General features: G+C 42.4%; 1 protein-coding gene across 4 annotated transcripts; it reads left to right on the top strand.

Moving 5' to 3' along the window:
* Window positions 1-6,750: 6,750 nt before the first annotated feature.
* Window positions 6,751-26,480, top strand: RAB9A (RAB9A, member RAS oncogene family). Of its 4 annotated transcripts, none has more exons than XM_087426490.1 (4): window positions 6,751-6,900; window positions 21,050-21,086; window positions 22,155-22,185; window positions 25,371-26,480. In XM_087426490.1, exon 4 carries the CDS (start codon window positions 25,402-25,404, stop codon window positions 26,005-26,007), a length of 606 nt encoding a protein of 201 aa, XP_087282616.1. In that variant the 5' UTR covers window positions 6,751-6,900; window positions 21,050-21,086; window positions 22,155-22,185; window positions 25,371-25,401; the 3' UTR covers window positions 26,008-26,480. The 4 variants fall into 4 exon arrangements, with proteins under 4 accessions (XP_087282616.1, XP_087282617.1, XP_014646593.1 ...); XM_087426491.1 differs by having other exon boundaries at window positions 6,755-6,900; window positions 20,966-21,086; XM_014791107.2 differs by lacking the exon at window positions 21,050-21,086 and having other exon boundaries at window positions 6,755-6,900.
* The last annotated feature ends 1,215 nt before the right edge of the window (window positions 26,481-27,695 follow it).

Genomic DNA, 27,695 nt, shown 5'->3' with positions numbered 1-27,695 from the left:
ATAGTCTAACTTGGTACCATTCAGAGTTTGTAGTTGCAAATAAAGACATCAACTGCTTCTAACTTAGAAAAGGAATTTCTTGGGAAGATACTGGGTAGTTCTTGGAGGCAAGGGTGGAGTATTGAGTTTGGACAGTGGGCAAGAACAGCAGGAATTGAGAACATGAGTGGCCTGATTAAGATACTGTCACTACTAGGTACTAGATACTGCCACTACTAGGTACTAGATACTGCCACTGGCGTCATCCCCACTGCCACCACCTATGGTCACTAGATACCAGAGGCCACCACTACCCACGCCGGAATGTACTCTGAGCTGTTCCAGCATCTGTGTTGCTTGCCCAAGACTCAGATCTTCAAAGAGTATCTGATTGGCCAGTGTTGTGTCTCGTGCCTATATCCTTGTTGCCAGGGTTCTGCAAGAGCAAGTATCTAAGTATCTGGCCTTTGGGGCTTTTATAATGAAAAGATTCATAGAATAATTCGCTATCTATCAGAAGGGCCTTCAGATGCTAAGCAAAACCCATTCCCCCCACTCCCCAAAAAGACAAATAACCCCTAGATCTCTCAGAAGATAAGAAAAACTTTACAACTCCTAATCTGTATTTCTTAGTAAGTCATGCTTCCCTTTATGGGGGTAGAACATCAGCACTGTAGTATAAATGATCGCATTCCAGTTGAAAATTTATGAGATGAATGGACATTATCTAATGCAGTGATGTCCAATAGAATCTTCTGTGATGATGGAAGTATTCTATATCTACACTGTCTAGTAGGGTGGCTATTGAGCACTGAAAATGAGGCTAATATGATTAAGGAACTGAATCCTGAATGCTATTTAATTTTAATTCATTTATATTTCAATTTAAAGTAACCACATGTAGCTGGTGACTACTATATTAGACAGCACAGTTCTAGTCCTTTCAGGTACCACATATAATTTTCTCCATGAAGGTCTTCACATTTTTTGCATTAGATTTATTCCTAAATATTTTATAATTTTGTTATTGAAACTGGTATCTTTTTTTGCTTTATATTTCCTGTGTTTGTTGGTTGTATAAATGGAATTTATTTTTGTTTATCATTTTTTATCTAGCCACTGTCTTAGTCCATTTGGGCTGCTATAACAAAATACCATAGACTGGGTGGCTTATAAACAACAGAAATTTATTTCTCACTGTTCTGGATGCTGGAAGTCCAAGATCAAGGCACAGGCAGATTCGCTGCCTGGTGAGAACCCACTCCGAGGTTCACGGATGGCCCTCTTTTCACTGTGTCTTCAGGTGGTGGAAGGGGTGAGGGAACTCGGTGAGATCTCTTTTATAAGAGCACTAATCCCATCATGAAGGCTCCGCCCTCATGACCTAACCACCTCCCAAAGACCCCACCTCCTGATACCATCAGACTGGGGGTTCCGATTCAACATACGAATTTTATAATTTTATTTATGTATTTATTTTTTCCCCCAAAGCCCCAGTAGATAGTTGTATGTCATAGCTGCACATCCTTCTAGTTGCTGTATGTGGGATGCGGCCTCAGCATGGCCGGAGAAGCGGTGCGTCGGTGCGTGCCCGGGATCCGAACCCTGGCCACCAGCAGCAGAGCACGTGCACTTAACTGCTAAGCTAAGCCACGGGGCCTCAACATACGAATTTTGAGGGGACACAAATATTCAGTCTACAGCAAGCCACCTTGTTAAACTCTTTGATAAATTTTCGATTATTTACGCCTGTGTGGATGGGGGTGATGGGAGGAGATTAGAGGATAAGAAGCTGGTTACGTGACCACCAATAGTGGTATCAGCTCTTACACTGGAAAGGTCAAGAAAGCTGTTAATGGCCATTGGGCTCAGACACCTGGCAATGGGGAGGTGGAAAGTGCAACACTTCAGCATTACTGTCCCGAGTTCTAGGAGGGGCACAAAGTTTTAGACTTGTCTGTGTGGATTTGGGAGAGCTTCTGTATGAAGGAAAGAGTTGCTAAAATAGCTGGATTTTTGTCTTGCCCTAACCATTGTAGCCTAACGCAAAGATTACATTTGGATGCCATAGAAAGTATTTCTATAGGTTGCTTAAAATCGCTTCATTAAAAAATTTCCACTTATTGCTCAAAAGAATATTATAACATGGAATTCAAAATTTAAATAACAATTCTCAGAATCCTGCTGCCCTAATAATTCAACTGTCTTGATTTCCCTTGTTGCTTTTATTGTTTTTTTAATAAACACTCGTATGCACAAACGCCTGCACAAAGACACACAAATATACCTTTTTACATAATGTAACCATGGTGTGTCTGGAGTTTTCCTTCTACTGCCTTTAAAGGTGAGGGTCAGTTTATGACTCACGTTCATCAGGAAATCAACAAAGGCATCAAATTCCCCACTTCATGCCTGAATTCTAATGCCTATTCCATTCTGCCATCTGTAATTACTGGACTTAAGCTTTGTTGAGAGTGTGGTAGAGAAAGAGCAGCACTATTCAACATGCACTTATTATTTTTAAGAGAATACATTAGATCTAGTTATGCCTAGAGAAACCATTATAATTTCAGTTTTTCATCAATTATGAAGATTTTTTAATAGTTTGCATCTTTTCTTTATTTAGAATTTTATTGAGTGCTTCTATATGTGAGGTTTTTGGCAAACTGCTGTTCCCTCAACTTGCACCGCTCTTCCACAGCCCTTCCCACTGCTGCTTGCTCATCTTTAGGGCTCAGCATGAGTCACCTCCCCATTCCTGCCTTCTCTGGTACCATTACCCTGTATTCCCACCGACTGCTCCTTGTTTATTTCCTTCAGGGGCCTTAATCCAACTTGTAACTGCACATTTGTTTAGTTGCTTATTGAATGTCACCTCCACTCTTCTGAGCTCTCCTAGGAAAGGGCCTGAATCGATTGTATTCACCAAGGTAAGGTCATATGATATAAACACAGCTGGTGGATGGGAGCGAAAACTCAGGGAGGGTGCCTGGGGACACCCCCTGAATTCCTCCTCAGTCTTGTCTACCTCTGTATTCTCAGCACCTGGCATAGTGTATGCACTCACTATATATTTGTTGAATAAATAAGTATTAATGTGAAATGACTTTTCATTTTCTGCAAATCTTAAAATTACCCAAGGGGAGAGAGTAGCTGTGTGTCTATGCTGCAGGTATTGGAAGGGTTTGGGCTGGTGTGGTGGTTACCCACTAACTTGGGAGGTGCCAGTTGGGTTGGTTCCTGACTCCCATGCTCCCCCTCTCCCGACAGTGGGCAGGCTGATGGAAGGAAGTGTATTGGTGGCTTTTGACAGCCAGGTGGCCATTCAGCATCAACCACTGGACGGAATTCATGGGACCCATGAAAGGATATATGTTCTATCATGATTGTGGGTCCATTTCCATTTGATCACATCAACCTGAAGATTGCAAATTCTGAAATTTGCTCACTGATGATATATAGATTAAGGGTGATGCTACTATTCCTTTTTTGGATTCAGTACTCCTTTTTAAACTAAGCAGTAAAGAAATCAGACTTCTGGTATTTCCTCATATATTGAGATTTTATCTGACTTAAGGATCAGGAACAAAAGTTCTGTATTAGTGTAAGAAACATGCTGAATTTAGTTTCAAGACAAACTGGAAGAGTATGACATTGGCTTGAGATATTGACAATATAAATATATAAATACATATAAATAAATGTTAGATAAATATTTCAATATCTATTGAAAAGTTATATATTATAAAAAGTGCTTCCTCCACCAAATTGGGATTTTCCTCCATATACTATTTGGTAATGTTCTTTTTCACTTAACATTATTTATTGTTATCTATTTTCACTCTGACTTTAAAGCCAAATATAACGGATTTTGAATTACTTTTTATGCTTTTCTTCCTTCTTAGTACAGCTATACAAGAGCATCTATGCAATATTGAGAACAAATCTCTTATTTTTGCCAATGACTTGGGAAAAATATCAAATTTCTGAATATTTAGATATCATTTAATGGTCAAATTGCCTACCATTAAGTTCTGTGTTTTTCCTTATATGTGAAAAGTATAATCAATTTAATTATAATCAGTATTTATTACACTTGAGTCTGGGGCCCACTTACTTGTGACTTTTCATCAGAGATACCAGAGGTGACTTCTTTCAGACTCCAGCTTGAAATGGGGTATTAACTCCCAGTGCTCATAGTAACAAGTAAGTGTCATTTAAGGGAAGGAATTGTAACCAAACTCAATGGGTCTGTCTCTTGATGAGTGCAGAGCCGAAAAGCACAACAACCAAGGCTGAAGTGGATGAAGAAAAAAGGTTTATTGCTTGCACAAGCATTGGGGAACACCAGGGATAGTCCCCAAAGCAGTGCACCCCCCCAGCCCACCAGCTTAGTGCAGTTGAAGACTTGATACTCCAGAGTGCAGAGGATACGTTACAACTGTGTAACAACTGGGCCTAATCAGGGTGCATGTGCAGGCGGTTACATAGCCCCGTTCAACGCCATTACACGATGAGCTCAATGTAACATGCCATTCCATAACAGGTCCAAGGTAACTTTTGGACGCTTCGCGCTGGAGCAGTTTGCAATGGTCCTGCTGCAATCGTGTAAGTTTCACTGTAGGATGGCAACATCTGCAAAAAGGAGGACATCAACTTCTGAAAAATAGCACATTTAATTTTCTCATTGTCTGGAAAACATTTGACAGACTATGTTTAGTTGCGGATCAGATTTTCATTAACTCTTTCCTTGCCTGGTTTCTGGTCATAGAATCATTAATGCCTAGCAACCTTGACCTCTTTTTCCTCCATGGGTGATGCATTACAAGTTTACAGAATATAAAGACGAATATTCTAATTAGACGAAGGGCGTCAAACTAGGTCAGTTCTTAAATGTTTTTTGTCAGTCAACAAATTCATGGAACAAGAGAGATAGAGACCATCTATCTAACTTGTGTCAGCTTGCCAACCACACACACCCAACAACAAAAATCCCCCAAACTCACCCTCCAGGGACAAATCTTGTGACCCACCCTACTCTTGCGCTGTCAAATCAATTAGGTAAAGAAGTGAACAGTAGAAGAGACCAGAATATAAGAATATTCTTGTGTCAGTTGGCTAGTGTCCAAGTAATAGTTATTTCAGAAAAAGTAACTTTCCTCCTTCTTTCTTCAAGTGCTGACTATAAGCTACACTCTGATAGGTTTGTATGCCTCACTTACGTTTTGGAATAGCCTAGGAATCACTTGTAGGACCTTCTTAGATCCCTTTTTTGAAAACTCTTGGATTTCTCAAGTCTTACTACTTGAAGTCAAGATACAATAATTCCGTGAGAGCACTTGTTAATAGCTGGTTGGTATTAGCAGTTGCAGAGATAAAATCCTATTCCATCACTCCTTGACTATGATTATGACATAGGATTTTCAGGTAGCATTTTCTTAGTGATCCCGTGGATTGCTTGTTGCAGTTTAGTACATAATACTTTATATATTTTTTCTTTTGGAAAATTAATGTTCTCATATTTTTATTGCATAGTTTTAATTATGTGTTTTAAAATAAGGTAATGAATATCTCTTCCCCCTCCCTATTTTCAACAGATTTGTATTTTATAAACCTTTACTCATACGTCCTTGGGGAAATATCCGCATGGATAAAACATAGATTTTTTCTATAAAAGAAAAATTCATTTAAGCTCGAACTAGAGCTCAATCTTTATTACTCATTTATGCCTCATTTTCATGAGTATTCTAAAATTGTTTCTTATACTTGTGAGAAACTCTCTCAAATATAACCTTTCTAGTGCTGAATGAAAAGACTACATTAGATTCATTACCTGAAAATGACTCCCCAAAGAGCCAGAGGTTATTTAATGGTTGTGGGCCTAGCAAATCATAAAAGTGAGACGCTTCTCTTAGAAAATAAACTAAATCTACCCCACAAAATATATTGAGAGGTCACTAAAAGTCCTTCGGATCTCCAGGGGCCTATATCGTAAGATCCATGCGCGCGACCCAATCTATAAAGACAGGAATTAGAAGAGCTTCCCCAATACCGCCTTTTCCCATTACTGCTTTATATTTAGAGATGACCGAGGCAGTATTTTTTTTTAATTTTTTATTGATGTCATAATAGTTTATAACATTGTGAGATTTCAGTTGTACATTATTATTTGTCAGTCACCATATAAATGCGCCCCTTCACCCCTTATGCCCCCCCCAACTCCCCCCTGGTAACCACCAAACTGTTCTCTCTCTGTGTTAGTTTCTATTCTACATATGAGAGAGGTCATACGGTGTTTGTCTTTCTCTGACAGAGGCAGTATTTTAACAAGATTAAAGAAAAATTTTAAATTTAAAAAAGTTCCTGTTGTTCCACAGTATCACAGCTGTTTTCATTTTTCATTTACCCTTTTGTTCTTTGCACATTCATTTTCTCATGGTAATCACAACATCCTTGTGATTGTGCTTATGCGATCTGTTTATTTCCACTCTATGTAAACTTTTAAAGATAACTATCATTTCGTGCTGTCTCTCTCCGGAACGCAGCCGGAGGACACGAGGAACCGCAGACCCCATGAAAAACCGTGCTTTAGAGAGGACAGGCGGTCAGGGAGTGGGCGAGGGCGGGGCGGACCGGGACCTCGAGGCCCCGCCTCCCCGGGCTCCATAATCTAGGCCCCGCCCCACCGCCACGGGCCCCGCCCCGCCTCTCCAGGGCTCCGCCGTCCAGGCCCCGCCCCGCCTCCCTGGGCCCCGCCCCGGCCTGTCGCCATGTTGTTCCCTCTGTGCTGGACGGGAGCAACTGGAGGCGCACACGGGTAGCGCCGCTGCCTGCTGCCCGCCAAGTCCCCAACCCTCTCTTCCTCGTTGCACCCAGACGGACCGGCCCGGAGCTCCCCGGCGTCCTCCGTGTGGCCGCGAGGTGAGCGGGGCGCGGACTCCCGTCGGGGCTGGGCGCAGACAGGGGCCGGGTGCGCGGGGCGTCAGGGCCTGAGGGAGCCCCGCGGGCGGCCTGGGCTTCGGGCAGCTGGGGCGGGGGGGCGCGCGGGGCCTGCGCGGGTCACTCGTCCGCCCCGGGACGGGGGACAGCTTATCGCTCGCTGCCTCCTATTGACTGACCCAGAAGGAAAGAGGGGTTCCCACACCCACACACCCGGGGAGAGGGACTCACACCCAAACACGCGGGGACGCCCTGAGAGACGCCCAGATATCCGGGGGTTACACACACACACCTGGGAAAAGAAAGATCCACAAACAGGGACACACGACCACCCTGGGAAAGAGAGATCCGTGAACACCTGGGGACCCACACATAGCCAAACACCCAGGGAGAGAGAGACATACATGCAAACACCCGGGGAAACACACGCACAGGGAGAAATATACCCGTCACCCAGGGACACACCCAGACGCCCCAGCCCACCCAAACCAAACTCTACCCTCGAATGGTTAACGTAGAGAAAGCAAAGGCGCTCTCACAGTTTGATTTTGGTGACCTCTGACCCGCTGCCCAGGTGAGCGTTTGCTACTGTGTTCTGAGCACTCAGGTGAGGCGTTTGGAATGTAAAGCCACTCCTAGGGGCTGAAGGCGGTTTGGGGCGTTATCTGATTCAAACTCTGGCTAAGGTTTCCGAATCGTGTTCCTTTCTTTCTTCCAACTGACTACGTAAAGAGGCCGGATGAGAATTTTAAGTGCAGACCAGAGCTGTGGAGGTATTAGTTGGTTTTGTTGTTGGTGTTTTTTCTTTTTAAGTGATGACACACCCCGTGACCACGGTTCTTTTGAGGAATGACTTTTCTGCTAGTTTCCAAATTGTCACGTGACCATAATCTTTTTATAGAATTTCAGCGTCCTGAGAAAATCAATACACAGAATTTGATTGCTTTTTTAAAATTAAAAATTTTTTTACATGTTTGTCTTTCTTTCTCTGGCACCTCTGTAATGGAAAAATCCCTAAATTTCCTGTAATCTCAGAAACTGTTCATTGGAGTAAAACTGTAGAGATGAAGGAAACCCAGAACTCTTCAGTCAGGGACTTGTAAGAAGACTATTCTTAGTTTGTCTTTTAGAAGTGTCTGTTGAAGTCATCATCACTACTTGTCTAGAACTTTCAGTGACTTATTTAGATTCCCGAATCTAGGATGATGGTTTGGCAGTCTGGTGCTTTTTGTATTTTTGTGTAGACATTGTAGTAAATTCCTCTTGCTTATACTAAAAAGTTTCCGGCTTGTTGACTTGTTTATTTTGGAGTTTTGTGATTTGGGGATATTTTTGGTTTATCCTTTGTGAGGTTAGAGTAGCCCGAGGAAAACTAAGTTGAACATCATTGGCCTTGACTCCAAGCCGCCTTCTTGGAGAAATGCTTGGGAAATACTTTAGTGCTAGTTGCTCATTGCCAGCCTCTCTCTCTCTTCATTTCTTTCCATCTCAGCCACTTCTTCCATCTAGACTACAGTGCCCTGGAGGCTTGAAGATAGGTTCCTTTGGTTGTGGAAGTTAATTTTTAGCCTTCTCTCATTTCTTAGCATTTCTTGGGCAGCCACTCTGGCACTGGATGTTCTGTGCATGTAAATCCTGTAATATATCATTTCATTTAATTCTCACAACATTTCTGCGGTATTAGCTCCATTTTACAGATGAGGAATTTGCTGGAGTATAGGAGAAGTAGAACTGTTTCTCGTGGTCACACAGGTAGTGAGAGGGCAGAGCCAGGATTCGGTCAGGCCTGTGTGAGTTGAGAGGTGTAGTTCTCAACTGGGGAACATTTGACAATGTCTGCAGGCTTTTTTTTTTTTTTTTTTGGGTGAGGAAGATTCGCCCTGAGCTAACATCCGTTGCCAATCCTCCTTTTTTTGCTTGAGGAAGATTGGACCTGAGCTAACATCTGTGCCCATCTTCCTCCATTTTGTATGTGGGATGCTGCCAGAGCATGGCTGATGAGTGGAGTAAATCCGTGCCCGGGATCCGAACCCACGAACCCGGGCAGCCGAAGTGGGGCACACGGAACTTGAACCACTCAGCCACGGGGCCGGCCCCTCTGCAGGCATGTTTGGTTCACACCTGAGAGGGAGTGCTGCTGGCATCTAGTGGGTAGAGGCCAGAGATGCTGCTCAACATCCTACCATGCACAGGACAAGCCCCCCACGGCAAAGAGTTGTCTGGCCCAATCTGTTACTAGTGCCAGGGCTGAGAAACCTTGCTTTACAGCAGTCTGTGTGACTCCAGAGGTCACGTTTCAGCGCCTCTGTAATTCTTCAAATGCGATGCCGTTTTCCTATTTAGGATACCTCCCCATCGTTTGAAGAAAGAGCTGGGGGAAAAATTTGAGAACTTGAAGAGATTTCCCTTGACTAAGAGGCATATTCATTCATTTGAAAGATGAAGAAGTAAGCAAATAATTTCTGATAACAGAATCCTATTTTTTTTGTTTTAAGGCAAAAGTGTCAAAGAGAACTTGAGAGCCGTTCCGAGCCGTTGAAGTAGACTTAGGGAGTTTGCTTTCTGTATTATTCCAGTTGTCAACAGACATTTTCTGAGTAGCCCGTGGGGCACTGATACGAAGCTGCTGGTGATATGAAGGGCAGTGGGCAGTCCCCACCTCCCCGAAGCTTCCAGTCTAATTACCATCATAACATCAGGTTTTGATTTTGTCCTAGAACAAAATTTATTGCCCGGGCTACTCAAAATCAGGGGCCAGGTATCATTAAAAACAAACAAACAAAACAGCTGCACACCCACACACAGGTACCTGTATCATGGCATTTACTGTGGGCGGACTTAAGTGGGGAAAAGTTGATGTGTTTTTGATAGCTTTGCAGGTTGACCACGTGTGACTGTTTACAAGAATCAAATCGAGAAGCCATTCTTGTTAAGCATAAAATTCTTCCTTAAATTTAGCCTCAGTAGACAAGAGTTATGTGTGCATTTTATCATTGAAATCAAGAAATAAATGATGAAATTTTTAAAAAAATGACTTTTGCATCACTTTCTTTTCTTTCTGGCATTTTCCAGCCTGTTTTCACCATGTCTAAGACTAGGCCCATCAGTATGTGTACTGCTTCATTCTGGTGGCAGATGTAACTATTAGGTGAACTTTGGGAGGGAGTAATTGAGAGGAGGAATCAAAAAGGGTTGGCTCTCTTTTTAGGAATTGCTGTGAAGGTGTTATTCATGCAGTCAACATGGCATCTTTTGTGGGTAGCTTTGCTTTTTGACTCATGTGGATGGATGCTGTGTTCTTTTTTAATGAATAGATTTCTCTGCCTCTTATCAGGAGTTGTCTGCTGTAGGGTAGAGGGGATGCTAAATTATACCCCTAAAAAGGATTGCTGTCTCGTGGGATGTAATAAAGGGATGTGTGTTGTTTCCTTACTGGAAGGGTTTTATTCTGGTAAGGGTCAAGAGGAATTGGTGCAGGAAGAACATCCACTGGCCTCGGAGGAATCTTGCTCAATCTGTAGTTGGCTTGCTACTCTGGCCAAGTTAGGTCACCACATTTCTTTCTTTGTATAATGAGACGGTTGTACTTTAAAATCTATGAGATTATATGACACCAAGTAGAGACATCAGATTATTGGCTTCCAAGTAGTTCTGCCCCAGCTGGTAAACAGCAGGAGGAAATGAGCCAAATAGGAGAGGGAGGGGGAGGGGGGGAAGAGGGGGAGGGGGAGAGGGGGAGGGAGGGAAGGAGGGAGAGAGGGAGGAGAGAGGAGAGAGAGAAGTAGGTCATCAACAGAGAGCATTTATTAATCTGTGGGAGGTGAACTCACATAATGCCTCAGGGAGTTTGGAAAGCTGTGATGCCAATGAAAGGTCAGGATACCTGAGGGAGGAGACCTGGGGGACCCAGGTGTGTAGGTGGAGGGAGGCAAGGCGGCGCTGGCGGGGAGCCTGGGGCTCGTTAGATAACTCGGTAACTCGGAGGAGAAATTTCTGTTTCCCAAAGTGAATCTTGATATTGTACATGTTGTGAAGTTGAGCTCTGGGTATTGCTACATTCTGGATTACTTCTTATTAATTTTTGACCATGGTGGGTACAGGGTTTAGAATGCTGTTGCTTATTATGAACATAGAGAGGAGGACTAGATGTAGATGCAGGTACGTAAGGTAACAGCTATGTCAGCATGAGCTTGAGAGAGAGGGTTATGTGTTTTGGAGGAAATATGGAAGTGAAGCAGGCAGTGGAGGCTTCACATTCTGGCTTCACCAAACCCGGCTCATTTCATAGGGGGGAGTCTGTGTCCAGACTCCACTTTTGTCAGAGCCCTGACACCTGACAAATGTATGCTATTGTTTGACAGGGGATGGAGAAACAGTATGGAACAACTTGATACATTCATTCAGTGGCCACATTGATTATCCAAGTGTGAAGGATAGATAGCAGAGCAGTTTAAACTAAGGAACTGAACTGTTAGTTCAGTGTAAACTGAACTGTTGTAATTCCAAGTTCTTGTGAATTGGAGTAGGTTTTTGGGTACAGAGGCTAAAATAGTTTCCAGAAGGTTAGTTCTCATAAGAGTGGTTGTGTTATCAGTGTTAGAGAAGCCTGAAAAAAGCCTTACAGATTTCTGTTTGTAGAACTTGCTATGTAGAACTCTAACAGGTAGAGGAGTGTGTAAATGATTTAACACGTTCAAAAAAGTTAGAACTTGCTGGGTTGCGGGGTATAGCTAAGCAACTGCTCTAGACTGTGCGGTATTATGCTTGTGTGTTCAATCAGAGCAGTGATTAGATGAACATACCTGAAAATACATACATGGTTTAGTTGGAAGTTAGAACAACAGAACAACTGCTTGAGGACCACACGTTGGTGAATGCAGAGCATTCTCTGGAGTGAGTTCTAGTATTCTTAAATAAGATTTCATAAATAGTTGTTTGGGAGCAAACAGCCGCCACCCTCATATCCTGTTCCACATTAATATGTGCACAGTACTTGATTTTTATCACACCAGGCCTGGAAAAGCCAGCTTCGCAAAGATATGATGTCATCGAAAGGAATGTGGTGCAATCTAACATTGAAACTGTGAACTCCCTCGAGCGCCAGTATGCATGGTGTCCTCCAAACGTCCGGGACCCATGTGGGTCCCTCAGAAATTTAAAATGGCCTGCCCTGCCCGTTTCCTGTGCAGATTTTCCCTTGATAGCCTCTCCCACCCTTCCCGCACACACTTCTTGAGGAAGGCAATCTGCTGGTGGAGAAAGGGGCCCCTGGGTGCAGAGGCGGTGGTCATGGGGTCTACGGCCTTGTGGAGAAATCCTGTGCTTTCAGCCCCGCTGGCCTGTCTCAGTAAGCGTCAGGTGCCCATGTGCTCTCTAGGGCCTGCGCTCTTCAGGTCTGCGGTGGAGAAAGTGGCTTTCTCATTGTTAGCCGCTTCTCGCTGAGTTAGGTTTCCTCGTCTCTTCAGTTTATCACTACTGGACCATTTGCTTTCCATCCTTTCAATGTTGTGCTGTCTCTCAGCTACAATCAAGAGTTGTTCCTTCTTGTCCTTTTTGGCTGTGTAGATTTCTTAGACCTTTTCTGTGGTTTGGTGGGAGTAAAGTTAACACATTTGACCTGCCCTGTTTAGTTAGACCGGGGAAAGTTATTTAATCTTTGTGAACTTGTGTTTATTGATCTATAAAACATGGGTGATAGTGTCCAACTTGCAGGTGATTTGAAGGTGCTATGTGCCAGACACTTAGTAGATATTCAGTAAACAGTGGTGGCTAATGTTATTACGGTCACAGCATTTGTTATTGAGCAAACAAGACAGTGGCAATAGGTAGGGAGGGAAGTGGACACGTTTCTTGTGTGGGTGAATGAAGTGGGGAAGACAGAAGGAGACAGATTTTGGAAATGGGGAAAATAATTAACTTGGTTTTAGATGTGTTGAATTTGAACTGCCATCAGGATACCAGATGAACATATTATAAAAGGGGTTGGATTCTCGTCTGGCCCGCCAAGGGATGGGAGGGTGGAGGTGGACTTTAGGAATCACTGGGTTTTATATCCCAGGGAGATATGGTTTGGGAAGAGGTAAGGGCTTTAAACTTGCAATATACCTACTTTAAGAGCTTGTTAGAAAAGGGCGCCATCTAGGTTACAGAAAGCTAAGAGAGTGCGGGGGAGAGAAAGCGGAACCTATTGCCAGAGTTGTTTAATGGACGATTAAGTGGGAGGCATTTTCAGAGTCCCTGCCAGACTGTTTAGACCCTGTAGAGGCAGTAATGGTGGCTGAGTCCTGGCTAAGACTTGAAGGTCCCACCTATGCCTACAGCTAGAGGTGTGATACTTTGCAAGACCCTTTCCCAGTTGGGCTTCCATTACTTTATTTGTTTAAAAAAAGCCTTGAGTACCCTTCTGAGATTTTATGTCATGTACATCCAGACAAATGGCTATATCTGAGAGAATTCACTCTCTACTAGGTGGGGCTCCAGTGTGGACATTGGTCAACCATGAGGGTGTTTTCTAGAAGCATACACAGTTGAAGTCCTAAGAGAAGCGCTTTTCTCTTTATTTACTTGAGGGCTGCGTTTGCCTTAGGGCATTTAGATGAGGGCTGTGGAGACGCCCTTGGATTGGCCATTAGGAGGTCTCTGGTGACTTCTGACCTTCAAGGGGATGGAGGGGTTTGGAGCCTGGGTATAGTGAGAGGTGTGGAGGGTTGATGAGGCATAGAGGTGAAATGGGTAGTGATGGCAGAATAAGTTTGGGCTTGGAAAGCTTTTAGTAAGCAGAGTCAGCTTCAGTACCTTTGTGGGGGCAAACTGGGACATCGTTGATGGAGAAGTGAGATGAGGTAAACTTTCTGGAAAGCTACCTGCAGTGCTCTTACATTTCTTCTCATTTTGACCTGGTGACAACTTCCCTGCAGAATGGGAGCTTCTAATCTAGTTGAGTCCTATATGTCAGACATATAGCTGTCTTCTTGAAATATAACGTCTTGAGACATCCTCACTCCTCTTACTTAATTTCTCTAACAGCCAAGAAGTTCTCCTTTGCTGTGACTCCATGCCTCCTGGGCCACATTTGTATACTAACTCTTCCTTGAGTTATGTGCAGGTTCTCCAGCCCTTACCCTTTTCTGCTCCAAATTAAAGACACCTGGTTTCCTATCAAACTTGAAGAGAGGGGTCAGAACCAATGCTCCCTTAAGTTACAGCAGATCATTGCAGATCATATTTAATTTGTGTTTTGCTGCTTTAATATATTTTTCTAACATGCATATTCAAATTCATTTCTTTCACAACGTGTTCTTCCTGAAATACCCAGCTGTAATTCCCAGTCTTCCTGTCTTGTGACCTTTATCCATTTCTTTGCATTTTAATTCCATCTCCCAAAGTGCAACCTTAAACTATCCCCATTCTTTTCATTATTGTCAAGCATTTTAAGTGCCTTTTACAGGTAAGTGTCTTATTACAGGTAGATTTATGCTTGTTCCTTTTAAGGACCTCATTAAGCAAAACAAAGAACAAAATGTTATCCTCGCTTCCAGGATTAGCAGTTTCCTCTGAGTGTGTTCACTGTACCATCACAGTTCGTGGTCATAAGTGTAATACTAATAAAGTCTCACAGGTGAGGGAGAGAAGGGGGAAATAGTGATGCCACATAAAGATGAAAGTCGTGAGGGTGTTATGAGCTACACAAATGGATCACATGTAATATATGAATGATGCAGACATGTACTGATCATTTCTTGAGGTCCATATTCCTTTAAGAATCTGATGAAACCTTTTTTACTCTTTCCAGAGAACAGCTCAAGCACACACACTTCCATCCATACACTCATCCTTATTTTACCTGTGATTCAAGGAGGTGCATTTTCCCCCTGTAGCTCCTTCGTGGCCTCCCAATTAAGCACACTCTATACTTGCACTGTCCAGTACAGTACTCATGTAGCAGTTTAAACTAATTAAAATTAAAAATTCAGTTCCTCAGTTGGACCAGCTACATTTCAAGTGCTCAGTAGCCACATGTAGTTAGTGACTACCATATCGGACAGCACAGATATAGAACATTTCCATCATTGCAGAAAGTTCTGTCAGGTCATGCTGCTCTATACTTTCAGGATGGTTGGTTTGTTTGTTTGTTTGTTTATTTATTTATTTATTTATTTATTTATTTTTGTGAGGAAGATCAGCCCTGAGCTAACATCCATGCTAATCCTCCTCTTTTTGCTGAGGAAGACCGGCTCTCAGCTAACATCTATTGCCAATCCTCCTCCTTTTTTTTCCCCCAAAGCCCCAGTAGATAGTTGTATGTCATAGTTGCACATCCTTCTAGTTGCTGTATGTGGGATGCGGCCTCAGCATGGCTGGAGAAGCGGTGCGTCGGTGCGCGCCTGGGATCCGAACCCTGGGCCACCAGTAGCGGAGCGTGTGCACTTAACCGCTAAGCCACGGGGCCGGCCCCCAGGATGGTTTAAGGTTTAGTTCCTTAACCAAATCTGTTTTTTCTCCTCTCTTCTCCCTTCCCACTCTCCACCACTATTAATGATTAGTTAGTATACCTAAGTACAGAGGTGCCTTGTTTTGAGCAAAATCGAGAGTATATATTTTTTAAAAGTTTAATTAGATGATTCATCTCCAAAAAAGAATACTTATTGAAACGGGTTCTTGAAATAGGGTGAGCTGCCCTGACATCGTGATAGTGTGGTTTAATTTACAGTGTTCTCCTTCTCTAGCTCTCTGTCTGTGAACATGCTCAGTGGTCAACTAGATAATTTATTTCATCTGACAAGTTGTGCCTCCAAGTTGGTCTATTCCTATGGTACTTTGCTTAATTCTTCCCTTTTTTTTTTTGTTGATTTCTTGCTGTAGAGATAGCACCCATTAGACTTAATAACTTCCTTGACTTGCTTCTTGCTCATACATTTCAGCAAGACAAGCAGGAAGGCTGGAAACAAAAAGGGAAACTAATTAGGCTAAGTGAGACACGCTGATAATAGGATATAAGGAAATAAAAAAAGCATCCTTGGTTAGTTTCTTTGAGTCTCAGTTTCTCAAGCTATGAAATGAAATGCAGTAAGAGGTATGTCTCTAATTAGGATATTCAGGGTAGATGCAAAAGGAACGTGTGATTTTGAAAAAAAATCTATTCCTAAATTTAAACCAGGAGTGATAAATTCAATTTAAGTGAGGACTCTAGTCAAGGGCTTACAGAGTATGTGTTTCAAAATCTGAAATTTTGAGAAAAGCAGTTTACAGACCCAGCCTACTCTCCCTTTGGCAGCTTATTAGAGGAATGTTGTCGTTTTTCACCGTTTGCCAGCTCCCTGTGGCAGTCAATCGTACTTATTTTACAGTGGTTTTCTCATCAGACTTGCAAGTAGGAATCAATTTTTTTGCCCCTTCCTGCACATTTTAATAGACCTCAAAAATAGAATGGGGGAAGAACTGATTGAACAGAGAGACAAAGAATTCTAAGTGTGGAAAGTACAAATAGAAAAATAAGAAAAGAATAACAAAACTAAAGGAGGAAGTAATTTACTCTATGTTTTTAATTTAGCATTTATTTGCTTCCTGACCATATGTCAAGTTTTGTACAAGATGTTGTAGAACAAAAAAAGGACAAATGAGTGGATCAAATTAAGTATTGTGTGTCCCTCCCAGGGAGTTGACATTGTAATTAGGAAATAGACACATACGCAACTGACAGTGGTTAGAGCCTAAGTGAATGAGACCTATAATAGACGTGGAAATGATTATGAGTGAAGAAGAGAGAAGGATTAGGTTTCTGGGGGTGGCCATAGAAGACTTCTTGGATGAGGTGATCTGAACTAGGCCTTTGGATGACTAGGCTTTTCATAGCTGTTGCGGTGTAGGGAGGGGCCTCCCAGGCCGTAATAAGGGCCTGAGCAAAGGCTGGACAGTAAATGTCTGTGATGGGTGTGGGGATGGTGAGTTGTAGGAATATAATTGGGACAGGCTTGTAAGCAGGTTTGGACAGCTTTTTGAATGCCATGCTCAAAACCTTATATAATAAAAATAATGAAGAAATAAACAGCTTAGTTATCTGTAAGAATGGAGGCAATTAGATCCATGACCAATAAAAAATGTCTACCTTTAATCCATACAAACATTTCTGTTAGAGATTTATATTCTCCATGCTTGGCTGTGCCTTCCCCTTGATTTATTGTAGTACTCGGCTTTGGGAGCCAGCAAGGGGTTGGAGAAGGCCAGAGAAAAGGGTACTGGTAAATTATCTGGTAAACTATCCATAAACAATTGATAGTGCAATAAAAGTACACAATAGAAAAGTTGGAAGAGAGCGTTATGAAAAGGAAAGTTGTTATGTCATAGCTGCATGTCCTTCTAGTTGCTGTATGTGGGACGCAGCCTCAGCATGGCCGGAGAAGCGGTGCGTTGGTGCGCGCCCGGGATCCGAACGCAGGCCGCCAGCAGCAGAGCGCACTCACTTAACCGCTAAGCCACGGGGCCGGCCCAAATTCTAGAATGTTTTTATCACACCCCCCCTCCCCACACCCAAAAGAAACCCTGTACCCATTAGCATCACTCCCCATTTACTTCTCCCCCCCATTCTCTGGAACCACGAATCGACTTTCTGTCTACGGATTTGCCTATTCTGAACATTTCATATAAATGGAATGATATATAATATGTGAGCTTTTGTGTCTGGCTTCTTTCACTTATGTTTTCGACATTCATCCATGTTGTATCAGTACTTCATTTTTATGGCTGATTAATCTTCCCTTGGATGGATATGGCACATTTTGTTTGTCCATTCATCAGTTGATGGACATTTGGGTTGTTCCCACTTTTTGGCTGCTGTGAACATTCATGTACAAGTTTTTGTGTGGACATATGTTTTCATTTCTCTTAGGTATATACCTAACAGAGGAATTGCTGAGTCATATGGTAGCTCTATGTTTAACTTGTTGAGAAACTGCCAGGCTGTTTTCCATTATCATTGCACCATTTTACATTCCCACCAGCAGTGTATGAGGGTTCCAGTTTCTCCACATCCTCATCAGCACTTGTTATTGTTTGTCTTTTTGATTATAGGCATCCTAGTGGGTGTGAAGTGGTATCTCATTGTAGTTTTGATTTGCATTTCCCTACTGGTTAACGATGTTGACCATTTTTAAATTGGGTTATTTGTTTTTTTATTGATGACTTGTAAGAGTTCTTTATATATTCTAGATGAGTCCCTTATCAGATGTATGGTTTGCAAATAGTTTCTCCCCATTCTGTGTGTTTTTTCACTTTCTTGACGGTATCCTTTGAAGCACAAAAGTTTTTTATTGTGATGAAGTTCAGTTCATCTATTTTTTCTTTGGTTGCTTGTGTTTTTGGTGTCATAATGAGTTATTTTTAATATAATCTGAGTTACAGAAAAATTTAGGAAGCCATTGTCCTTGAGGTCTGGTGGATAGCAGTATTTGAAGAAAATTTAAAAGAAAACGATTTCCGTTTCGTTTTAATTGCAGCAGTCAGTCAAGCTAGGCTTTAAGTGAAAATGAAGCTTTAAAAAATATTTCTGATATTAAAAAAAAATTATGACTTTTCAACCAAATCAGAACTTTGAAGATTGAACTTGGTATTGATTATTCTGAGTTTTCTTGCACACTTTAATATAAACTTGTAAGCTTTTCCCTGGTATGATCACGGTGTGCATACTATTTGGGTTTATCACTCAGTGTATTTCTACAGTCCCATGTCTCTGTGACTCCTCAAGGCGTGCAGAGCATCCCCCAATTAGGCATTTAGGTCATTTCCGTTTGCCCCACTGTGAACATTTTCGCAAATTTTCTTTTTCTTTCTTTTTGAGAGAAGATGGTTTTAGAGTGGTATGGGGATGTACTTTTTGGTATAGTCTAGAAAATTGACAACTCAGGGAAAAGTATGGGCATTTTTATAATGGTATAATACGTTTCCGTGTAACTGTATCTTTTTAGAGAGCATATTTGATTTTTGTTAGACATAATAAGCAGGCCTAGTTCAGTATTACCTCTGCGCATGGAGGTCTGTGCAGGGTGTGTTAGGGGCACAGGGGCAGGGGCTTCAGTGGGAGATGAGGTCTGGCTGCATCTACAGGGGTGAGCAGGAGTTAGCCGGGTAGGAAGAGGAGGGGTTCAAAGGGAGCGAGGTGAAGCATGGAGCCACAGAGTGAGTATCTTACTGCAGGATCAAGTATGAGGCCCAACCGCCGTGATTTTCAATCCCAAAGCCGGCTGACACCATAGGTAGTGGAGAGGGATCGCAAGAGCACCCTGGAAGCTCTGCTTGATGCCTTCCTCCTCTCCTCACCACAGCCGTTACTTTTCTGGACTCCACATCTGATCAGGTTGCCTGCTGCTGAAGCTATTTCAGGGTTCCCCTCAGTGCGAAGGTATAGGCAGAAATCTTTCTCTTGGCTTCTAAGGCCCTGCCCGGCTCCAGGCCTCTCCCTCCAGTCCCATCTGCACGGCACTCTCCTTTCTCTCGGGGCTCCAGGTGCTCGGGCCTTCCTTGGGCTCTCCCAGTACATGCCAGGCTGGTCCCATTTCCTGGTTCCGGCTCCCTCCCCTCTGCTCACAGTTTCCTCCTCCTGCTGCTGAGCTTAGCCTGTGGTCAAATCTCCCTCCCTACAGTGGAATCAGACCTTGGTGAGGCTGCATTCTAAGGACAGCATGGGCTGAAATGATCCTTGAGACTTTGCTTTGGAGCAGCCCCCGCTGGAACCTGGTGTATGGTCTCTCACTAACACAGTTGAACACAGCCGTTTTCCTCTGGTGTTGGAAGTTATCACGTTTTCTTTAACTGAGTGGCAGGTGAAGTTGCTGGCTGTGTTAGAGGATCGTGTTGTATGAAAATAAAGTCCTCCTGATGGCTGGAATCACACGCAGCTCCCTGAGATGATCCGTGAGGTGCTTACCCCAGGGTCCTGGGTGTGCCTGAGGGAGCCGCAGGTTTACACAGCGCACCTCGCCTTCGCCCTCACAGAGGGAGACACGGGCAGGCGCCCTGCGCTGTTTAAGCTGTTCTTTGGTTTGGGCTGAGTGTGAATTGTTGTACTCTGTACCACATACCTCTCATTGGTAGCCCTTGCCACAGTTGTAAGGCACATGATTGTCACCTCCCCCAACTACAAGCTCCACAAGGCAGGGACAGGGCGTGGCTCGCATCCTCAGTGTCTGGCACAGCGGAGGCACTCACTGAGTGCTTGTTGAAAAACTGCCTTCCCGCCCGCTCTGCGGAAAGCGAGGCTTCTGGGGAGTGCTGCAGAGTTCTGCAGACACTGATGCACAGTTCATTTCAGACGTGTGTACACTACCGACACTCAGATAAAACTTAGGCACGCTCATGTGTGCTTTCTGCTACATGCCAATGGATCAACTATGACTAGTTCCATCAGGGTAACTTGTTTTTGTGCAGATCTTGAAACAAAGCAAGCAGTTGAAAGACTTACCATTGCCACTGCTTATTTTCCTTATACCTGTGACAGCAACAGGGAAACCCTCAGAAATCAGTGCAAACGTGGCTGAGCCTAGTGGGTTCACTGCTGGGCTTTAGAGCCGTCAGTCGGCCGCATTCAGACCTCACCCCCACCTTTTACTGGCTGTGTGACCTCGAGCAAGGTGTGTAGCCTCTCTGATCAGTGTCATTTGTAGTATAGGGCTAATGAGAGACGTGTGAGGAGTGAATGCGGTGGAGCAGAGTAAATGGCTTACAGGACTCAGTCAACGTTGGCCGTGTAGTTGTCATCATTATTATTTTATCTTTAACCCCAAGTGTCAAGATTTTGGAGAGTCTCTTTTTTTTATTGATTGAGTTTATAAGTTAAGTCTCGCAAAATTTATAAGCCCCACAAAACTGCCCTGTGCTTTAAAAAAGCAGGGGAAGGGAGTTGGAACCCTTTGCTTTAGCCCGAGAGAGGTTAGCACAGCCCCGCGTAGTCGCCTCTGGGAAGCCTTCACATGGAATTCGATCCTTTGGCTAGGACCCTTGGGCTTCCCGATGTCTCCTGCATAGTCCTCTCATTTGTTCTACCCATGACTCTCAGTGAAATTTTATGTAAGAAATGGTCATAAAAGAAACCTTTCTGCAAAACTGCCAGTCAAGACTTCTTCGTGTCTTCATTCCACAGAAACTTTCTGCACTCCTGTAATGAGCGTGGTGCTGGGGTGAGTGTTGTCCCTGTCGACTGAATCTTCCCAACTGCCCCACGAGATGCGTACTGTGGTCGCCATTGTCCCGTGAGCTTCAGGATGTCAAGTAGCTTGCCCACGGGTCTGCGCTCCTGGACTTTGGCAAGAGCGGCTTCTATTTGGTCACAAGAAAATTTTCCCCTCTGCCTTGGCTGCCTGGAAGCTTCACGACACTCTGTGCTGCTGCTGCCTTAGCCTCACTTTTCCTGTGTGGGGTTGGTGCCCCTCCCTCATGTGGCTCTTCTTTTTCCTTGTTTGTTTGCTGTATTTTATTCTCTGGGGTGTGATTATTCTAAGCCTCTCAAAATTTGGGCAAATTTTGAAGAATGAATGAAACATTTTACATTTCATCTTTTTTTTTTTTTTTTTGTGAGGAAGATCAGCCCTGAGCTAACATCCATGCTAATCCTCCTCTTTTTGCTGAGGAAGACCGGCTCTGAGCTAACATCTATTGCTAATCCTCCTCCTTTTGTTCCCAAAGCCCCAGTAGATAGTTGTATGTCATAGTTGCACATCCTTTACATTTCATCTTAACAAAATTTTACAGCTGTCTGAGTCTTAGAAAAGAAGGATGGGCAGGTGAGAAACTTTTTGAAAAAACAAGGATTAAAGTGCAGTATTAGATTCTAGGACTTTTTTTTTTTTTTTTGGTGAGGAAGATTGGCCCTTGATGAACATCTGTTGCCAATCTTCCTCTTTTTGCTTGAGGAAGATTAGCTCTGAGCTAACATCTGTGCCAACCTTCCTCTATTTTGTATGTGGGACACTGCCACACCTGGGATCCAAACCTGTGAACCCTGGGCCGCCTAAGTAGAGCGCATGAACTTAACCACCATGCCACTGGGCCGGCCCCTAGGACATTTTTTAGGCTGAGAAAGGTCATGGACAGCTTTCGGGTGTAGTTTTCCTTTTAAGTTAAGAATCTAGCTGCAAATAGAAGTCAGATATTTCTTTCCCATTTTAATTCTTGTTTTTTCTATTAAAATTATGAAAACAAATTCACTGTACATTGCTAAGGTGAGCTTTCTAATTTTTTCTTTGCAGATAATGATGATGCTTGAACTGAATAATTAAGGTAAGATTTATGACCTATGTAGTGTGCTTTTCTGACTCAAGATTTCCTTGTAGAATTTAGTTGAATTGCTAAAGTCATGTTTTAACCTTGGTAAAGATTTTTGCCTCAGGGCGATCATTCCTAACTGGAGTATAAAAGACTTCACATTACATTTTAAGGTAAGTTCTGAAAATAACATAGCAGAATAGCTTTATTCATTCAGCTTATACTAAGGAAGTTACAAAGGGTTTTACGGTTTTTAGATAAGAAAAAGGGAATCATTTTTAATGTCCATAAGCTGATTATGGTTATGTTAGTGTATGGATTGCATGAAGCTAGCTTTTGTTAGAGTCAATGGGAAGTAAGATGGTTTGTATAATTATCCATATCACCATGTATGTTTATATACAACTCTGCAGTTAGAGAAATGTTTGTGTGTTTATTAGTTTTAGCAAATGCCAACATACTCCCAAATAGGATGTCTGGGAGGCCTCAAATTATAGATGGGAAATGCAAAAAATTGTACCCTATTTCCTAGTGTATGGGTCTAGCACACGTCAAATTTGTTTGATCAGAATAATGGCACAAACTAGGAAATCCCGCATTATTATGAAAGAAGAAAGGAACTATCAAAGTGTCCGATAAAATTATAAATGACAAATGCTAAGGAATTTCTAAAACTTAATTTGGTAGATGTATGCAACCAGTCATCTGGGTGGAGGTTGTTAGATTGCATAATCTGGTTTATATTTGAACCTAACAATCCAGTGCTGTACAATACAACTTTGTCCGGTAAGGCAGTTAGAGACTTATTAAAATACTGGGCTATATGATAGACTAGAATTATGCACATCTGTTACACCCTCATAACACAACATGGAACTTTTGTGTTTACGTATCTTAAAAATTATGTGAAAGGAGCAACCTTGGGATGGGGGCTGCTGGGGAAGGTTCCCAGTACTGGTGATGACCGTGCTGAGCTGTTGGGAGAGCTCAGCAGTTAGTTAGGTGAAGGGGGGTGGGATCACCAGCAGAGGGAGCAGCATGTGCCAGGGCGAAGGCAAGGGAGAAAGTGCGAGCTGAGCAGGTAGAACTGAATTTCAGTTCATCTGGGCATTTCCGAATGACTGAAGGCAGAATGGGGAGCGGGGCCAGGTGTTTTGCCTTAGGAGTTGGACTTAGACCTGAATCTCTAGAGAACCACTGGAGAATGGTAAGGAAGGGAGCATTACACAGATGCTTTCCCTGTGTCACAATAGTTGGTGTGCTTTTTTGGTTTTGTTAGTCTTTTTTCTATAAGTTGAAGTTGTTTAAGCAAGATTGCAAAGAATTAAACAAAGGAACCAATTTAGCACATTGTTACCTCTGTCAGGAAATTAAGGGGCTTGAGATTGTTTCAGTTTCCTCTCTGACATTAATTTAGTCTGGGCATTGGGCAGAGTGATCCATTGGAAGTCAAAAAAGTCTCCAAGAGGTATGTCCTTTGATTGCCTCACACTTTTGTTAGCCAATTTAAATTGTATTAATTATAGCAGTAATTACTGTAGTAGTAATTTAAAAGAGCCAGTAAGAGTTAGAGACAAGTTGCTACAGGTTTTACTAGAATAGTGTAGCACATAGTTGGAAATGCAGAATTCTTACACATTACAGCAAGTGTTCAATTACATTGTACTGGGTCACTTTTGCATTTCTCCAGGAGATAGCCAGCTAATGTTTACTGCAGTGATTTTGCAAATTCATCCTAGTCAATGCAGCAGTTACTGTTCATATTTTTATTAGTTTCCCATTGAGGGATTCACAGTATCTACTTTCATGTTAATTACCATTTTGCTCTAGAGCTGTGCTAATACAACTATTGGCTCTTTAAACGTGGCTATTTAAATTAGTTACAATTAAATAAAATTTAAAATTCAGTTCCTCACTTCTTCCAGCCACATGTCAAGTGCTCAATAGCCACATGTGGCTAGGGAGTAGAGGTGGAGGACATCTCTGTCGTCGCAGAAAATTCTGTTAGACCGTGCTACTCTAAAGGTTATCTTCTTTTATAAATGTTAATATACTTAAAAGCCATTTAATACTGAAATATTTACAGATTAAATGATATAATTTGATTCAAAATAACTGGGGAGAAGGGAGAATGGGGAGTTATGGAGGAAACAGGATTTGCCATAAGTTGATAATTGGTGAAGCTAGGTTTAGGGTCCATGTGGTTTCATTATATTATTCTCACCATTCAGAAATTTTGTGTATGTCTGAAATTTTCCATAATAAAGAATTAAAACAGAAGCCTTAAATAGGAACAGTGCTCCCACCAGCACTTAGAAGTAGCTGTCTGTAAATGGGCATCTGCAGTCCCACCCTGCACAGGCTGGTACCTGTAGTGTAGAACAGTTTTTAATCCTGCTCCAGGGCTTCCCCTAAAGGGTACGCATAGTACCACATATTTGTTTAAGGTTTCTCTCATTCCCCCTCAAAACACACAAGTAACAGCACAAGCTCACATTTGTTAAGAGTTTGAGCTGCCCAAATGAGTCTTGTGGGTAGAACTTGCTAGATTACGATATTATATTAAAAATTCCATTGCTGCTGCCATTAATTTTACAAACTCAAAATAGTGTTCCTGATGAAGAGAATAGAGTCCATTTATTCAGTGGTTGGCTTCTTTTTGTTCACAGCCAGATCAGTAAGCTTCTGTCCCTGGTTTCCTGGTTACCAGCTCCTGTGGTGATAGCATTGGAGGAAAGAAAGCGGGGATCACTGAGAAAACCCTTGGCATGAGAGGAAAGCCATCAGTGAACACTGTCACTGTGCCACCAAAGGGTTGTTTGAAGTTGTTACAGAAACTTGCTTACTTTGGTCTCCTACTGCATCTCTAACATATGGTGGCAGGGCTTATTGTGAGTAGAGAGGAACGTGTGAGAGCAAGGTCTTTGGGGTCAGACTTCGCTTTGAGTGCCAGCTTCAGTCAGCTGTGACCCAAGGATGGAGAAGAGTGAGCCCTCACTTAGGGAGTAACGGTAGGGTAGTGCCTGGAGCACGGTTGGGTGCTCAGTAAATGAGCACAGTAGCTCTTGCTATTAGGTATTCCCTGTGCAGAAAGGAATTGGGGCTCTGTGTTTTATTTCCCTTAAATGCTGATATTCATAGAATCATGTAGAGCAGTGTACAGGTCTAAAGGAATGTAATGGTACCTTTTTATTTTGCAGGGTTCTGAAGTCAAGGATCTTGAGATTAATAATGGCAGGGAAATCATCGCTTTTTAAAGTAATCCTCCTTGGAGATGGTGGAGTTGGGAAGAGTTCTCTAATGAACAGATATGTGACTAATAAGTTTGATGCCCAGCTTTTCCATACAATAGGTGTGGAATTTTTAAATAAAGATTTGGAGGTGGATGGACATTTTGTTACCATGCAGATTTGGGACACTGCAGGTCAAGAGCGATTCAGAAGCCTGAGGACGCCATTTTACAGAGGCTCTGACTGTTGCCTGCTTACTTTTAGTGTCGATGATTCTCAAAGCTTCCAGAACTTGAGTAACTGGAAGAAAGAATTTATATATTATGCAGATGTGAAAGAGCCCGAAAGCTTTCCTTTTGTGATTTTGGGGAACAAGATTGACATAAGTGAACGGCAGGTGTCTGCAGAAGAAGCCCAAGCCTGGTGCAGGGACAACGGCGACTATCCTTACTTTGAAACAAGTGCAAAAGATGCCACGAATGTTGCAGCGGCCTTTGAGGAAGCGGTACGAAGAGTGCTTGCTACCGAGGATAGGTCAGATCACTTGATTCACACAGACACGGTCAGTCTGCACCGAAAGCCCAAGCCTAGCTCATCTTGCTGTTGATCATGAGAGAGGTCGCCCATGTGTTCTGACCAACTCACACATATACACAGATAAACACAGGGTGGAGAGGAGAAGCAGTGTTTGCAGCAATGGATCCTGTACTCATAACATTAAACTAACCATGTTGCTGCTTCATTAGCGGGTGGGAGAAGGGACACGTCCACTCATGAAGAATCTATTTACTCAATAATGGCACCTTACATTTATAATTTGTAACGGTTGTCTAATAATGTTTAATTTAAATATGTAAGTTACAGAGCTAATAAATGAGATGACCAAGACTTCAATTATAATTAAAACAGAACACTTGAATATTCTAGAAGTTATTGTTTTTTTCCCGGGAAAATGGAGAACTACTTTTTATATGTGTATATTTTTATGTCATTAGCATTCGGTTCCTGGTTCAGGGAAAAAATTTCCTAAAGCAATAATGTTAGATATTAAAGATTAAAATTTAACGCCTTTGCACTGCAGTTATTTGATTGACTACTTCTTCATTTTCTTTAAAGTTATTTACGTGTTCATGCTTTCATTCTGCATATCAGAGTTGATCTCACTGGTAATCACTCATCATTTGTGTGCCACACATGCGCCCTCCCTCCAACACAGCAGCCAGTTTTATCACTCTAGAGGAAATACTAAGGATTGTACTTTCTGTGAGGGCTAATGAAGACATCTTTATATCTGGTCATGTATTTAGTGTCTTCTCGATCACTGAACATTGTTTAGTGATTTGCTTTCAAGGAGATTTTCTGTCATCCTGCTGCGATGACCGGACTTGCTGATAAAGCCAATTGTGTTCTTTTGTGAGTAGAGCTCATGTGCTGCGCCATTCGTGCTGATCCCATCCTACAGCGGCAAATTAACACCTAGACCGCGTGTTAGTGAGGACGGACCCCTTGACTGTGGAGCGCTGGGTTATCAAAGGACATGCATGGGGGGACATCATGCAGGAGGGGTACATTTTGAAAAACTAGATTGCTATATTTCTCTCCCTGGCCTCTCATTGGGAACTACTGAAAAAGAATATCATTACAGTAGGCTAAACTTTTGAAAGTCTAATTTCCTAACATAACAGACAATTTGGCTATGAGCAAAACATTTTAACATATTAAATGTGGGGAAATTAAATCTCTTCATAGTCTCTTAGAAAGAGATGTAGTTTTTGTTATTTATAATCATCCCCCCCAAAAAACCCTAATCCTTCATCGAAAAAACAAAAAGGAATCCAATGTTAACAAATTGGTGTATATTGTATATTCTTCCTTTGTTTCTCTAGGGGACTTGCTTTGTTTTTTTAAATCAAAAGTGTACCCATTGTTTTGTGACTTGCCCTTTTCTCTTAATATATCTGGACGTATTTCCATTATAGTAGACCTACCTCATTTATCAGCTGTATGGACATCTAACAATTTATTCAAACCATTTTCTGTTGATAGACATCTGGCAGTAGTACATGCAAGTGCCAGTTTCCCACACCTTGGTCAGCAATAGGTATTAGTAAATTTTTGGTTCATTTTTTGAATAGATGATAGAGTCACGGGGTTCAAAATCATAAGGCACAGGGACAAATATCTCTACCCTTGCCACCCAGTTCCTGTCCCTGGAGGCAGCCATGTGTGTTTCTTGGGTGTCCATCTAAATATTTAGTACATAAAGAAAGCATATTTTATTAGTTCGCTAGGGCT

The sequence above is a fragment of the Ceratotherium simum genome, chromosome X (genome assembly GCF_057802395.1).
Source record: "Ceratotherium simum simum isolate JZ-2026a chromosome X, ASM5780239v1, whole genome shotgun sequence".
NCBI lineage: Eukaryota > Metazoa > Chordata > Mammalia > Perissodactyla > Rhinocerotidae > Ceratotherium > Ceratotherium simum.
Note: the sequence above shows the minus strand (reverse complement) of the source record. Positions and strands in the feature narration are given on the sequence as shown.

Coding starts and splice junctions, on each gene's coding strand:
- RAB9A (XM_087426490.1), top strand. CDS start 25,402: ATGGCAGGGAAATCATCGCTTTTTAAAGTAATCCTCCTTGGAGATGGT.